At 37.6% G+C, this 14704-nt stretch overlaps 1 protein-coding gene across 1 annotated transcript in view; it reads right to left on the bottom strand.

The window, feature by feature from the left end:
- ELAPOR2 (endosome-lysosome associated apoptosis and autophagy regulator family member 2) overlaps positions 1-14704 on the bottom strand; it is a 196465-nt gene that overhangs the window by 3170 nt on the left and 178591 nt on the right. Inside the window, exons 20-21 of the mRNA XM_053553656.1 lie at positions 10848-11026; positions 9650-9815 (exon numbers count right to left, since the gene is read on the bottom strand). Coding sequence (XP_053409631.1) covers positions 9650-9815; positions 10848-11026 — 345 coding nt within the window. The remainder of the gene's footprint in view (positions 1-9649; positions 9816-10847; positions 11027-14704) is intronic.

Below are 14704 nucleotides of genomic sequence, written 5' to 3'. Positions count from 1 at the left end.
CTATACTTGTTCTTGCCATACTAATTGTGTGTGGAGAGAGATAGGTCCTCCCCCAATATTCCAGATGGTCTTTGAGATAAGAAATTGTGCCCAATTTGACATATTCCCCAAACCCAGCAAAATATCTTACAGTATCCCATATATGACTATGAAACAATTTTTTTAAATGAAAAAAAAATCAATTGAAGATATTTTTTAAATAGCTGAGAAAAGTCCAGAAAAAAAATATCTATAAATAAAGCCCCACCAATTCAGTGCAGTACTAGGGAAATTCCAAATAAGGTATAGCTTTTAGGACACGAATAGGGTACATAAGATTAAAAAAAAATAAACCTACCTGACATAGCAGTTAATAAACTTATAAACATTTTGCTCTATGAAATAATACATAACAAGCTTTTTCAAAAATAGACACACAATAAGACATGTACAGTTATATTTATTGCAGCTTTATTCATAGTCAAGCACTGGAAATAGCACAAGTATCCAGCAATAGAACCGGTCAGTAGATTCTTATATATCTGCACAATGTACACTAGTAGTAGTATACTACTTCTGAATGAAAAATAATCTATTCCTGTTTAACAGAAGATAAATCAATCTCAAAGCATCTGAGTGGAAGAAAACTTAAACACATGTAATATCACATGATTACAATTTTATGAAGTTCCAAAATGGATGAAATTAATCTATGATTTTAAAGGATCATTACAGCAGTTTCCTTTGAGAGATGAGATTGACTTCACGCAAAAGGATACGAGATTACTTTCAGAGGTGACACAAGTATTCTGTATCTTGATAGAATGTGAGGCTATACATTTATATATGCATTTCTCAAAATTCATTAAATTGCATTTTTATGATTTGTGTATTTCACCTTAAAAAAACTTAAAATAATGAATTCCCATCAATGATATGTATCCTGAAGTGTTTTGGGGGAAGTGTATGAAAGTCTGCAATTTACTTAGAAACACATCAAAACCAGAAGATGTAGTGATAAAAGGATAAAGGGATGCACAGATAGAGAGACAGATAACAAAGCAAATGTAATAAAACTTAGGTGGTGGGTATATGACTGTACCACTGTATCATTCTTTCAACGTTTCTGTAATATTTTAAAATTTTATAATGTTAAAACAATTGTTATACTGACTAAAATTACTATTCAAAACAACGTGTAGTACACGGAACCTTCTCAGGGAGAAAAACTCTTTTATACTCCAAGAAGAACTGGGGAGATGATTTCAGGCTGAGTACTGGGAAGTAGATTAAAGAATTCACAGTTGAGCTGCCTAGGCAGGACCCTGCAAGTTGTTAATTCCCCTCTTCTGCACTGATCAGGCATCAGTCTCAGGTGTACCCCACGGTTGACTCTTGAACAACACAGTTTTGAACTGATCAGGTCTACTTATATACAGATCTTTTTCAACCACACATTGAAAATACAATATTTGCAGGACATGAAACCTGCATATATGAAGGGCTGACTTTTCTGTGTACATGGGTTCTACAGGACTGTCTGCAGGACTTGAGGATGCGTGGATTTTGCCACACATGGGGATCCTGGGGCCAATCCTCCACTTACACTGAGGGATAACTACTACTAAAATTCATCCTAGTGGGGAAAGAAAAGCTTTGCCCTCTTTCAGACAAAAGTTAGAGACATACATCTGCAATGAACACTAACTGGGGAGAAAGTGGAAATAACTTATCGGACGAAATGTGGTGAATTAGTGGAATTTTGACTGGTTCACTTTAGAGATGATTTGGCAGGACTCAGTATAAATAAGAATGGCAACACTGGGCCAGTTTAGAGCTCTACAGCTCTTGCAATCTAACATGCCAATTTTAATCCATTCAAAGATGACCAGAGGGTCTCAGAAATTTTATGGTAGGTAATAAATACAACAATGGAGCTGTGGCCTTCTCTGGAGATTTCCAAGATGAATTCCCATACATGCACTTGTGAAGCACTAACTAGTATTTGGGCTCTTCTTGCCCCAGACTGGGTTTATAAGATGGAAGAATGAGAAATTGCTCCAAACAGCTCAGTGCCCGTAGCACAGCAGTTACAGCACCAGCCACATGCACCAAGGCTAATGGCTTCAAACCCGACCCAGGCCAGCTAAACAACAATGACAACTGCAACAACAAAAAAAAAATAGCTGGGTGTTGTGGAAGGCACCTGTAGTCCCAGCTACTTGGGAGGCTGAGAATCACTTAAGCCCAAGAGTTTGAAGTTGCTGTGAGCCGTGATGCCATAGCACTCAACCGAGAGCGACATAATGAGACTGTCTCAAAAAAAAAAAAAGAAAGAAAGAAATTGCCCCAAAGGAATCCAGATAAGTTGCTGTAGTCAATTTTTCCAGCCCAGAAATTGCCCCTATCTTTTATGTTAAAACCGGACATTAACTTAGATATCCCACAATAGAACAAGAAATACTCTGAATTAAGATAGATTCTTTTTTCCTTTTTTAAGGCTCTATTATCTAAGTCCAAATCAACAAAAGGACATAAAACTGCAGGTTTAGACAGAAAGCAATCTGGCTGTAGCCTCTGAGTCAACAGGGCCCCAAAACTGAAAAAGATGATGTCAGTAATGATAACCTTGATCCTAAACACAGGACTCCTGTGTTGGCCTAAAACATTGGAAATTTGGTTGGATCATGAGCAGCTGTTGTGCTGCTCAAAAACAAATGCAAATGCCAAAATCTAGCTTCTGTCACAGAGCTTCTCTTTCCCTCTGCACCCTTCATCCCTCCCTCCCCATCTACCTTAACTTCAGCTGCTTCAAGGAGAAAGATGATTGGGAAAGAGACCAAAGTTTTCCTGTGACAGAGAGGGAGTGAAGACCATAGACACCCATCTGAGTCTGCCTGGAAACCTTAGAGAGGGGTTCTCAAACATTAGGATTCCATTGGTTGCAGACACCCAAGTCACCATCCTACCTGACTGAACCTATGGGAGGAAAGGGGCACTCAAATAATGTGGTTTGAGGTTTGAAATAGGAAAGGGAAGATGATGTGACTTTGTGGAGGGGTTCTATTGTGCCACTCAAGATACTGCTGTTGCTTCTCCATCTGAGTCTACAGTAGGACTTCGTGTTGTATGTTTGTACTTCCCCCTCCCATGAGTGCTGGAGGAGATTCCCTGATCAAGAACAGCCACGTGTACAGAAGGGTCAAAAGGCTATCCCAGATGTTAACTCCTCTGTCATTTGCAAATAATGAGTGGGTTAGGATTTCCCACAAGTTCCTCTACTTTCTGATGCTCCAAACAGTCATGATTCAACTGAAGTCCTATTGTCACATCGGACATGTCCATCTCAATAGCCTTGCTGTATTACACTTCCATTAGCAGAGGTGGCTGACAAACCCCCACAAAACTCACAGACCTGCCAACTATGAAGTTCCTTTGGACTACGTAGGCAGATTTGCAATGCTAAATCTATCCAACAGTCAAGAAAAAACCCAGAACCTTGCTTGACTCTTTGCTACGAGAGACAGAATGGGCCTCATTTGAGTTCTCTACTTGCTCTTTTATATCAACTAACACACAAAGGAGTACCCCTTAAATTGGGCCAAATAAACAGGCTTTGTTAAACGCTGGGGCACACTCTCTACTTTTGTGGCCTCACAGTCTTTTATTTTTCATTTATTTTATTTATTTATTTATTTATTTATTTGAGACACAGTCTCACTTGGTCACCCTTGGTAGAGTGCCATGGCGTCATAGCTCACAGCAACCTCAAAGTCTTGGACTCAAGCAATTCTCTTGTCTCAGCCTCCCTAGTAGCTGGGACTATAGGCACCCACCACAATACCTGGCCATTGTTGTTGTTGTTGTTGACTAACAGGCCCAGGATGGGTTCGAACCCACTAGTCCTGGTGTACGTGGCTGGTGCTCTAACCACTGGGCTACAAACACCAAGCCTGGCCTCACAATTATCTTAATGACAACTTTGTGATATGATTCTCGGTGAATAATTAATCATTTTGCCAATTGGAGACTGGCAAGAGGAGGCAATCTTACCCCAGAGACACCCTCAGAGTATTGAAATTGTCATCTCCTTGACATGGCTATAGCCCTTTGAAAATCAGATATTAGCTTGTTACTGAGCTCTAGTCAAAACTGAATGTCATTCCCATGCAGATCTTGTAACACTATAGCTAGATACTGCCACTTACTATGGGTCAACAAGGTGGAAATGGCACAATAAACCTTGGTTGTCAAATATAAATGGAATAACATCCAAGATGCAGTTGGTCTGAGCCCAGTGCCATCTTGACCTGACACGAAAATACAGCAGCACATACCCATCGGGGAAACTTGAACCCCTACTATACCCCCCCAGAACAAAACCACAAAACCATTGGCTCAGTGGGCCCCTCGATTCATCTAGGTTCTACTACATGCCTGGGCCCAGTTCACTGAAGATTTGGCTAAGCTGAAACCCAGTGGTATACAATGGCTGCTACAGATGTTCGAGCTAAGCCTCATATATGCATAACTAAAAACCAACAAAACCACTTGGCTCAGTGGGCAGAACTCAAAGTCACTCTCAAAACAGAGAGAGATGGTCTTAGAGATAATCCTTCCCTTAATAAACCTTGTTATAGTTTCACTGACTCTTTTAGATGTTGCCATTGGCCTGCTTTGTATGTCACCTTGAAAACTACAGACTGGCACATTAAAGTCACCCCTTTTGGGGATCATGCACTGTGGAATTAAAATTTAGCTTCTGATCAAATCATCTTTGTCATTTATGTAAATAGCCACAATAAGGACCTGTCCTGTGAAAAAGACCAAATAGACTAAATCTGCTGCTAGAGACCACACAACAGAGTGCCACAAATGCTTCGTGATTGTTCATCTTACCCAACATGGTAATGCATCTGCCATCAGAGATGGGCACAAAGTAAAGAATTCTTTTCCCGATGCAGAGGTTTCTGCAGCATGCCAGACCCGAGAGCATTCCAAAAGTTGACCAGTTTTTCCCTGGCCAATTCATTACAACATACCGTAATTGGTCCCTTCTTTGGGTTATCAGTGGTGCCTCATCACTGTTGACAACTGTTAAGTATCAACATTCCTGTTTCAAACTGATTAGCTAACTCTAGCCACACCACTGTGGACCTTGAAACAAATCTATGTGAAGTTAGTAGCTTCATGAACTATTTGCATTCTGACAATGGTGTATCTTTTAATCACAAAAGCTACCCAGAAATGAGTTGAGTGTAGATGTATTTGATAGACCTTCCACACTTCCTGCTGTCCAAAGGCAAATGGGGTTACTGAGCATCAGAAGGGTCTTCTCAGAAATTGACTCAAAAAGATGTTTGACTCTATGTCCCTCAACTTCTCCTGGTCCACACATCTTAGGTAGTTTGATTACTAATGACCACTTGTTAAGTACACTAGTCACCAAGTCCCCCTACTATAGCCCACATGAACAAAGATGGGTGCACTCTGGGTATCCATGGCTTTTTAAATGCCCTTGTCCCTCTTGTACCTAAGTATTTGGAGGATAGGTCTAGGTGCCAGTAAGAGAGGAGCAGAAATAAGGTGAAGTTATAGTTATACTGAGGTACAACAAACTGATGTGGGGGCAGAGAAGGAGACAACAATGTGGTCTGATAGTGAGGCACTTGGTGGGCAAGGAGATACCTTAAACCCTAAGAGGTATGAAGGAAGGAGAAATGCCAACAACTGTTTGCTTTCCAGAGCCACCCACCTTCCTATGAAGAAAAATGCCTGGTGTGGCTCTAACTTTTGCAAGTACCTTTAGTTTAACTGACTGCTGATACTGCCATACCCACACCACATTCTCTAACCACAATTTCATTGCTATTCCCCTTAAATTTGCTGAAAAATATACCCAAAACAGAGAGATATGGTCTTAGCCCCTGTCCAAGAAGAATATAAATCAATACCTCCATTCCCATAGCCAACATTCAGTCACTTCAAGAGGTAGATGAATGCCACCAGTTTGCAGTGTAGACAAACTTGGAGCTGACTTCCCTTAAGCAGTCCCCCCAAAGACAAAGAAGAGACACAGTTTTATGAGATGAATTGGAAATCTAAGGTTTACTAGCCAGCAAGGAAGCCACTCACAGGCCTGTCAACCTGGGCTACCTGCGTAATGCAGGTCCCATTTAGCGTGCCCAGCAATTGTAAATATTTTTTCTTTCCAGGGGCACGGTGTATACCTCCACACTGAATTTCTTATGTGTAAATCAAGTATTAACTCACTTCCATCCCCAAAACGTGGTAGCCTGCACCTTAGGAGTTGTCATAAAGTATCTTCATATGTTTATGCAAACACCCTCAATAGATCCTGCAGCCCTTATACAACTGTAAGGACCTTGCGAAGATGAGTGAATAATTTATTCACATTCATCCTATGGGTAGTTATCCAAATCTGTCTCTGACTCTAGCTGAAATAACGAATGATACCAACTCAGCCATTGAAGGCATTCAGAACATCAACTCAACGTCCATATGTTGTTATTGACAATATAATTGGCTTCCATGGAGGGAAGTGCACAAGATGAAGTGCACGGTCACTGATAACATCGCATTGTATCTGGATTAATGTGACTGGAGGATGTTGTTGGATTGCTACGATCCCTAGCCTAGATCAAAGGAATAATTACCCCTACCATGGCCCATGTAGACAAAAGTGGGAGATGCAGTGGTTCCCCCTCAGCCACTAGGGATAAGTTTTAAGATCCCCACTGGATGCCTGAAAACAAAGATAACACCAAACCCTACATTCACTATTTTTTTCTTCCCACTAGTATCAGGACAGCTACTAAGTAACTAAGGGGTAGGGAGTTTATTCAGTGTTGATCTGTTGGACGAAGGGATGATTCATGTCTAGGGTGGGATGGAGCAGAGTACTATGCTACTCACCACTGTGCAATTTAAAACTTTAATTATTATTTCTGGAATTTTCCATTTAATATTTTTAAACTGCAATTGACCATGGGTAACTGAAACCCTAGAGAATGAAACTGCAGATAAGGGTGACTTCTGTGTATGGTATCTCCTTTTCTCTCTTCCATCTGAATCTTATGGAGGAAATAAGTAACTGACAGTGACAGGTCTCTGGCTGGGTGGAAAGGTCAGCACAGAGACTTTAGGGAAAGCTGCCTAGATTTTTCAGGTAAACCATAATGGTTTACAGCGTTTGTTCAGCTACTTGTGTCTGGGACCCTGTGGATATAATTGGGGTTAGTAATACAGGTTGATGGATCAAATAGTAAAGTCCCCATTTATTTCTTTAAGGAGTCACTATACTGTTTTCCATAGAGGTCATACTAATTTGCAGTCCCACCAATCAGTGTATGAGTGTTCTTTGTCTTTGCATCCATGCCAGCATCTGTTGTGTTTTGACTTCTTAATAACCATTCTGACAAGGGGGTAAACTGGTATCTCATTGTGCTTTTAGTTTGTATTTCCCTTATGATTGTAATTATTTGATCCAGTATTCCCACTACTGGGTACCTACCCAAAGGAAAAGACATCAATTTGTCAAAAGGACACCTACACTACAATGTTTACCACAACATAATACACAATTGAAAAGATGTGGAATCAAGTTCAGTGCCCATCAATTCATGAATGGATAAAGCCCTGTGGTACATGTCTATACCAACTTAGATAGAACCGAAGACCATTATTCTACCATGAAGTATCTCAGGAATGGAAAAACAAACACCACATGTTCTCACTTGAAAGTGGGAGTTAAATGATGGGTACATGTTGGCACAAAGAGGTGTAAAGGATATTGGAAATCAAGACGAGGGGAATGTGATAGGGGGGTGGGAGATAAAAAACTTACATATTGGGTACAATAAACATTATTCTGGTGACAGGTACACTACAGCCCTGACTTAAACATATAATGTATCCATATAAGAAAAACAACTGTATCCCCTTATTATTTTGAAATTAAAAAAATAAGTAAAGAGCTGAAAATTAAAAAAAATAACATAAGTTGACCTCATTGTGTTGCTTGCCATTCTGCTGGTAGCAGTTTTACTTGCTGAATGCTATATGAAGCAAACTGACCAGAATTCTCCATGGTTCTCTTGCATTTCAGCACATCTTATGAGACACTGATTCCTCTTTGTTAATCTATACTATTTTTTCAAAAATCTTTGTACAGAAAACAGCCTTCTAATATAAAGGTATTGTCTCCTTCCTAAGCAAAGTTAAGTCTTACTTCCAGTCTTGGAAACAGTATCTCCCAAAGGGCAATGAATAGCATCTCCCTGTCCAGTATCATAAAGATAATAGCTCCCTGAGGAGCAAAGGACAGACATGCTTACTACCCCTTCTGAAAATTCAGGTTCCCCAAGCTTAGGGTCCCTTTCCTATAACATAACCAAGTGTTATCATTTCCTCTGTGCACAGCCCTGTGGGTTACTTGTGGTTTTGACAACTGGTATAGAGCTATTACTCTGGCTAGTTCTTCTCTGTGAGTACCAAACTGCTCTGTGTCTCTGACCAGGAGTCTCATGTCCTCCAATGTATCCTTAAAACTGTGGCAGACTTGCTTGTTAGCTTGCAAGTAGAGTACAAACCTCAATTCATAACCATCACCATATATTTATTATTCCACAGTGAGAGTGCCTTCCTTAAACTTCCATATTAATAAAAGAAAAAATAACCATTAGTAGAAAGGAAAGATGGTTTATTCATTTTATTCTTAAATAATTTCCTATAATGTATTTATATGCCTAAATTGTGAGAGTAAAAACCAATGGTTATGAAATACTTTCTATAAAAGCAAGCTTTTGTCAGTTGTCCATCCTGCTGTAAATCATTTGAAAGTCATGCTCTGTCTTCTTTTTGGTTCTATTTTTAATCTTGAATAGGTAAAATGGTAACTTCCCATCTCTTAAGTCAATGACGAAGAATGTCAATAGTGTTTTCAAGCAATATTTAAGGATTTCATGTTATGCTTGGACACAGTAGTCATTCTCCAAAATTCCAAGGCCAACAAATGGGGTTAACAACTGATATGCTACCTTACGTACCTCAATAGTTTATGTAACTTCTTTTTTCTTTGTGCAAAATAACCTTGTTATAAAATAAAAACAAAAAATAACAGAATGGATGAACATGAGATCTTTTATTAACCTAAATATTTTATTTCTTAAAATATAAAGTAGTATGTATATATTTATAAAAATTCAAATATTACAAAAAAGTATTACTTTCAAAGAACAGTTTTATTAGTCCGCTATTCACAAAAAGCAGCTATGCAAATACTACATAACATAAATGTATTTTAATAGAAATTTGATAGTCTATTTGTAGTTTTCACTGCATTTTAGACCTACTGACTTACTAGTGTACATAGATATTTTGGTCTCTAACAGCTGTAGAGTTGCACAGTATTTTATTACTTTGATATATGAAAATTTCTCATTTAACTCTTTATTAGTGGTACTTAAAGTCATTTCTACTTTGTTAACTATCAAAAACAATGCTGCAGTGAATATTCTTGTGCTTACATCATGTACTTCCAAGATATAAACACACTGAATGACAAAGTGTGCGTGAATGCTACTATTTCATTGATGTGGCCCCGGATTTATAAATGCCCAGTAGTATCAGGTCAAAATTCTGCTCTCACCTTTGTTGCCAAGGATTTGAGTTTTCCTAGTAGTGACTGTTTATTGGAATATACCACTTCCTCTTCATTATCTTCTCCTTCCATGATAGCACAACTGTCTGCAGCTGGGAGTTCACACTCTTTAGAGTTAGCTGTCATTACTAACTTGGAATATTTGTACTCCAGTCTAAGTAGTGGGAGATAAAATAAATACATAAATGTCCATTTATTTTTATATAAATTAATATTATTTTAGGTGGTCATATGCCAGCTCATTGGATTTTCTTGCAGTATAACTGTTCCACCAACAAATATCTCTGACCTAGACCCACAGCAGTATGTTTTACCATGTATCTACCATCTACATACAAATATTCCCCAGAATCTCAGAGAATTACTTCTATATAGTTAATTCTACCACTTACTTTACATTGACTGAATTGTCCAATTATGAAGTACTTTTGGGGAACAAAAACTTTGGAGGCCTGAATGTATTTTCTTAACTTATGAATATATGGAAGCTAATTCACCATCAAGTTTTCCAGAGTTTAGTTCATACAGATAAGAGTATCAAACAGGCAACTGATCTGGTCTTTACCACCTGTTTATATCATTTATTCCTTTGTACTACCACCCCAGATATTACAACTGTCCCTAAATACTGCTATATAGAACCTCCACAGCCCACTGAGATTTAAATCATTGTCAAAAATTTGAACCATGTAACAGATCAATACATATTCTGATGTTAGGCTCAACACATATACTCAATCCCAGATTCATGGAGACCTGAAGCAAATAAATGTGATATTTGCCCATATATTTAGTCCATTTCTTTGTGAATGTCTTCCCACAAAAAATTAAAAAATAAAAGATGATGCAATAAGATAACATCATGTCATGAAAAGAAAATCAGATGCAGAGAGAAAATCTGCCTGGAAATCTCAGCTCTACTACCATCCACCTGAGTAACGTGGAGCCTCCAATATTCTTTGTTTTATACTAAATGGTTCTATGTTCTTTGATCTTTTTATTATCAGAATAACAATTATTTTCTCTGCTTGCTTTCTTAAATGCCTTTTCTAAAATTCCTTTATGAGAAGAAATTTCTTGTGTCTCTAAGACAACCTATTTATTGGATAAAATGGTTAAGTCTAAAATTTCCACAATAAAACACACCCTCCAGTTCCTATATGATCATTCCAATGAGATGACTTACTTTTGATTCTTTTTCCAGAAGTAACAAGTCAGAGCCACCAGCAAAACAGCCGTGAAAGCTCCCACACCTGCTCCCACTTTTAGCCAAAAGTCAACTGTTTCACAGGTTGACAACTTTTTCTCCGGCAAAGAAATTCCTTTAATGCACCATTTAGGTTCATTCCACACATATAAGGTTTCCTTTTTTAAAAAATAAATAAAACCACATACAACATGAGCATTGAAAGATTCAACTGTGAAAGTTAGATTTGTTACAAGGTCAGTTTTCTAACCCTTTACTTACAGTAGGCATACAGGATTATTCAGCATTCATTTAATAGAAGCTTCAGAAAGAGAGGGAAAGGATATAGACGTGAGTGAATAAAGAAATAATGAGTGAAAATGTGAAAATCAAAAACAGGGACTAAAGGGCTTGCTACATGCTGAAGAGGCTGAATAAAAATCACTCCATTGGACACATATGGGGGATATATTCCTTAAATTTTGATGATACCTGACTTCTTAATCATGTTTTTATATAAAAGTTTAGATTGCTTAATATAATTAATGAGAATGGGTTTTATCCACCGTCATATAGGCCCATTTTTCCAACAAGCATCTACTCTGAACACAAGAACAGACCCTGGATGCAGGACATGTTGGTGGCACCATGGCTGGCAGACTTGGGTGACTCCTGTGGGTTGGGCACATGGGCTGCACTATTCCTCCCCATAGCAAAACAGGGAAGGCATTATACTGGGTCATCACTACCCACACCAGGCGCCCTGGTCCTCCCAAAATAGATGACTCAATTCCTTTCAGACTATGCTTTTCATTTTTTTATTTACTAGATAGTTTATGCAGTCAATTAAAAAAAATCAGTACACTGAGTCTTAATCGGAAACTTTTAAAAATATACCAAATAAGGCAGTTCAAAAAAGAGAATCAGAGTACAGTACATGGTTCCTTATATATCTCAACATACACAGTGACCCCCTAGCAATTTGTATGATTATAATGTGTCACTTTTACCAATACCCTGAAGGATAGCACCATGATGTTTAATTTTATATTTTATATTTATATTCATAAACTTTTTTGTAGTTAGCATGAAGTGATATGCAGGAAAATCTTACGTACTTTGAGGAAAAGTTTCAATCAAGTTTTGGATAGGAACCTCAGCATGTTTTATAGAAAGGATATTCATGATTGAATTTTCTCAGTACATAACAATTATAATATTTTCATTAAACTTAGTTAAAATAAATTACTTTTAAAATGAGTCGCATCATTTTGATGAGGTAAGAAACCCAACATGTTCAAATTCAGCTGCTGCATCTTGAAGTGATGACAATCCAGAGAAAAACATAAACTCTAGTCAGCAAATGTTTACTTCATCTGAAGTGCATTCTAACAAGAAAAAGATACTCTGCCAGAGTCTACAGGGCTTTATCAAATGTACAACACCGAACAGCAACGACAAGCTCTCATGTGTAATGACAGCCTTGTGAATAGAATCTTAAAGCTCCAAATTCAGAAAGATACTTGTAAACCCAGAACACTTAACTTCTCAATAAGCTCCTCAAATACTGACAAAGAAAAAAACTCAAGCTATTGGCAAAATCTCTCAGTAATTACATAATGATTAATTAGAAAGCTTTATTCCTTCAATCAATCATAGCATAGAAAACAGAAAATGGCTGACACTACGGCTGAAAAATTTCTTCTTCCAGCATGTAAGATATTTTGTAAACAGGGTTAAGATTAATTTGATAATAAATCAAAAAACATTCCTCTCAGCGATAACACAGTATCTCTTCAAATCTTTACTACTGCATGACATTTACAAGTAATGCTTAATATACCAGAATGTGGAATAGATTTTTGAGGCCTAATTTGATAAGAGCACTTTTATTCCAAGTTTTGCAGCTCTTTTTGTCTGTATCAGCTATATGTGGCAGACTTGTGTACATCTAACTTCATGTGAGTGTGTATTAGATAGAGTTACAAATTTGGGAAGTGCATGCTCCATCAATATAAAGTGAAAAATTGTGAAGAGTGGTACAGAAAACACTGCTGAAACACTGGGGGATGATTTAAAATTTTTTAATACCCACTGCAAAAAAACAATGTTTTCTATCATGAAGCTTTGACATCTAAAAAATCCCACATTTGTTCATTGATATTGAAAAACACAGCAAAATTTGTCATTCATATATGAAGCTCATTTGAAATGTTTTATTCAGAGGTTGGAGGTGGCCATTCTCAGGGCACTCCACCCCTTTGTTGGCTGTTGCAGCAGGATACGCCAGGTAAAGTGTATGAACTCAGGAATGACATTCATATTTTTCTAATTGAAGCTCAATCTCCTTTGGCAAATACTTTCAAAATTGATATCTAAGTATAACAGAAGAATATATTTAACTGATTCTGGTATTTCTTAAATTAAATTTATAATTCTAGGGGGTGGAATTATAAATTCCAACATGTCAAGTACATCAAAATGATCCAAAAGATATTATTCATAAAGGCAAAAGCAAATACTTAAGAAGAATCACCTAGCAACCACCTGTTCTCAACGTTCTTATAATAAGTTGAAGGCAACCTAACCTACCAAGATGGTCTGACTGAAATAAGAGAAATTGTTGCAACTTTCAACACCTCTTCATTACATTCTAGAAAAGAAATATTGAATATTTCTGTTTAGAAATAAACTGTTTAGATCATTAAGTTTTTCAAAATCTTTGAGTTACATTTGGTGGACAAAGAAGGGAATGCAGCTTAGTTTTCATTTATTTTAACAAACAATTATAAGATATATCTTAATTTTGGAGTAAAGTAAAAGAATTTCTATTTCTCAGGCAGAAAAAGTATCATTGTTATTATTAGCATTAATGAGAAACCATTTTTATAAATCTGGAATTTTCATCCTTGACTCACTTAAAAATGTGAACTGTCTCAGGAGTGCGCTGAGTAAGCAGCACCACTCTGAGTGCTCTAAATGTGAATAAACCATCTATAAGTAAGCAATTTTGACAAAGTACCTTTATCTTTTTTTTTTCTTTTTTCTTTTTTTTGTGTGTGTGTGACAGAGTCTTCCCGGCTAGAGTATCCTGGCCTTAGCCTACCTCACAGCAACCTCAAACCCCTTGACTCAAGCAATTCTCTTGCCTCAGCCTCCCAAGTAGCCGGAACTACAGCACATACCACCACAACAGCTAAATTTTCTATTTTTAGTAGAGATGGGGTCTCACTTTGCTTAGGCTGGTCTCAAACTCCTGACCTGAAGTGATCCTCCCACCCTGACCTCCGAGAGTGCTAGGATTACAGGTGTGAGCCACCATGCCCAACCAATTTTGACAAATTAAATAATACACTTCCTAATTTTTGCTTCAATGTTGTCTGTTGGGGGACTTTTCCTAGTTTGTATTAAATTATTAATAAGAATATATTTTCTATTAACTTGATGCTTTTATGTTATCATAAAATGTGAAAATAAGCATTGTTCCATGAATTTCATTTTCAGGCATGTCTCTGAGTGTCTAATTTGTGTCTATATACTGGGTTTAACATTCAATATATTTCTTACTACAAGTTAGCTATCATTAAAATTTGAAAAGCATCAACTTAGAGAATAGAATAGTCCTCCATATTTTTTTTCCTAGCAAGTTGAACACAAGTGCTGCCAAATACTCTGAAAGGGTGGAGGCACTGATTCCATCTCTCACATTCCTGCCCTCTAACCTGCTACTTACAGGCTCTCCAAGACGTTCCTGGGCAGAAAGTTTCCCCTCTCTGACCCCCTTAGACAGTGGGTGTTCCAGTGCGTCCCCTCTCTACGCTGACCTACAGATCAGTCCTATTCCATCTACCTTCCAG

This window comes from Nycticebus coucang, chromosome 11, assembly GCF_027406575.1.
Source record: "Nycticebus coucang isolate mNycCou1 chromosome 11, mNycCou1.pri, whole genome shotgun sequence".
NCBI lineage: Eukaryota > Metazoa > Chordata > Mammalia > Primates > Lorisidae > Nycticebus > Nycticebus coucang.
The sequence above is the reverse complement of the archived record's forward strand: the minus strand, read 5'-3'. Positions and strand labels throughout refer to the sequence as shown.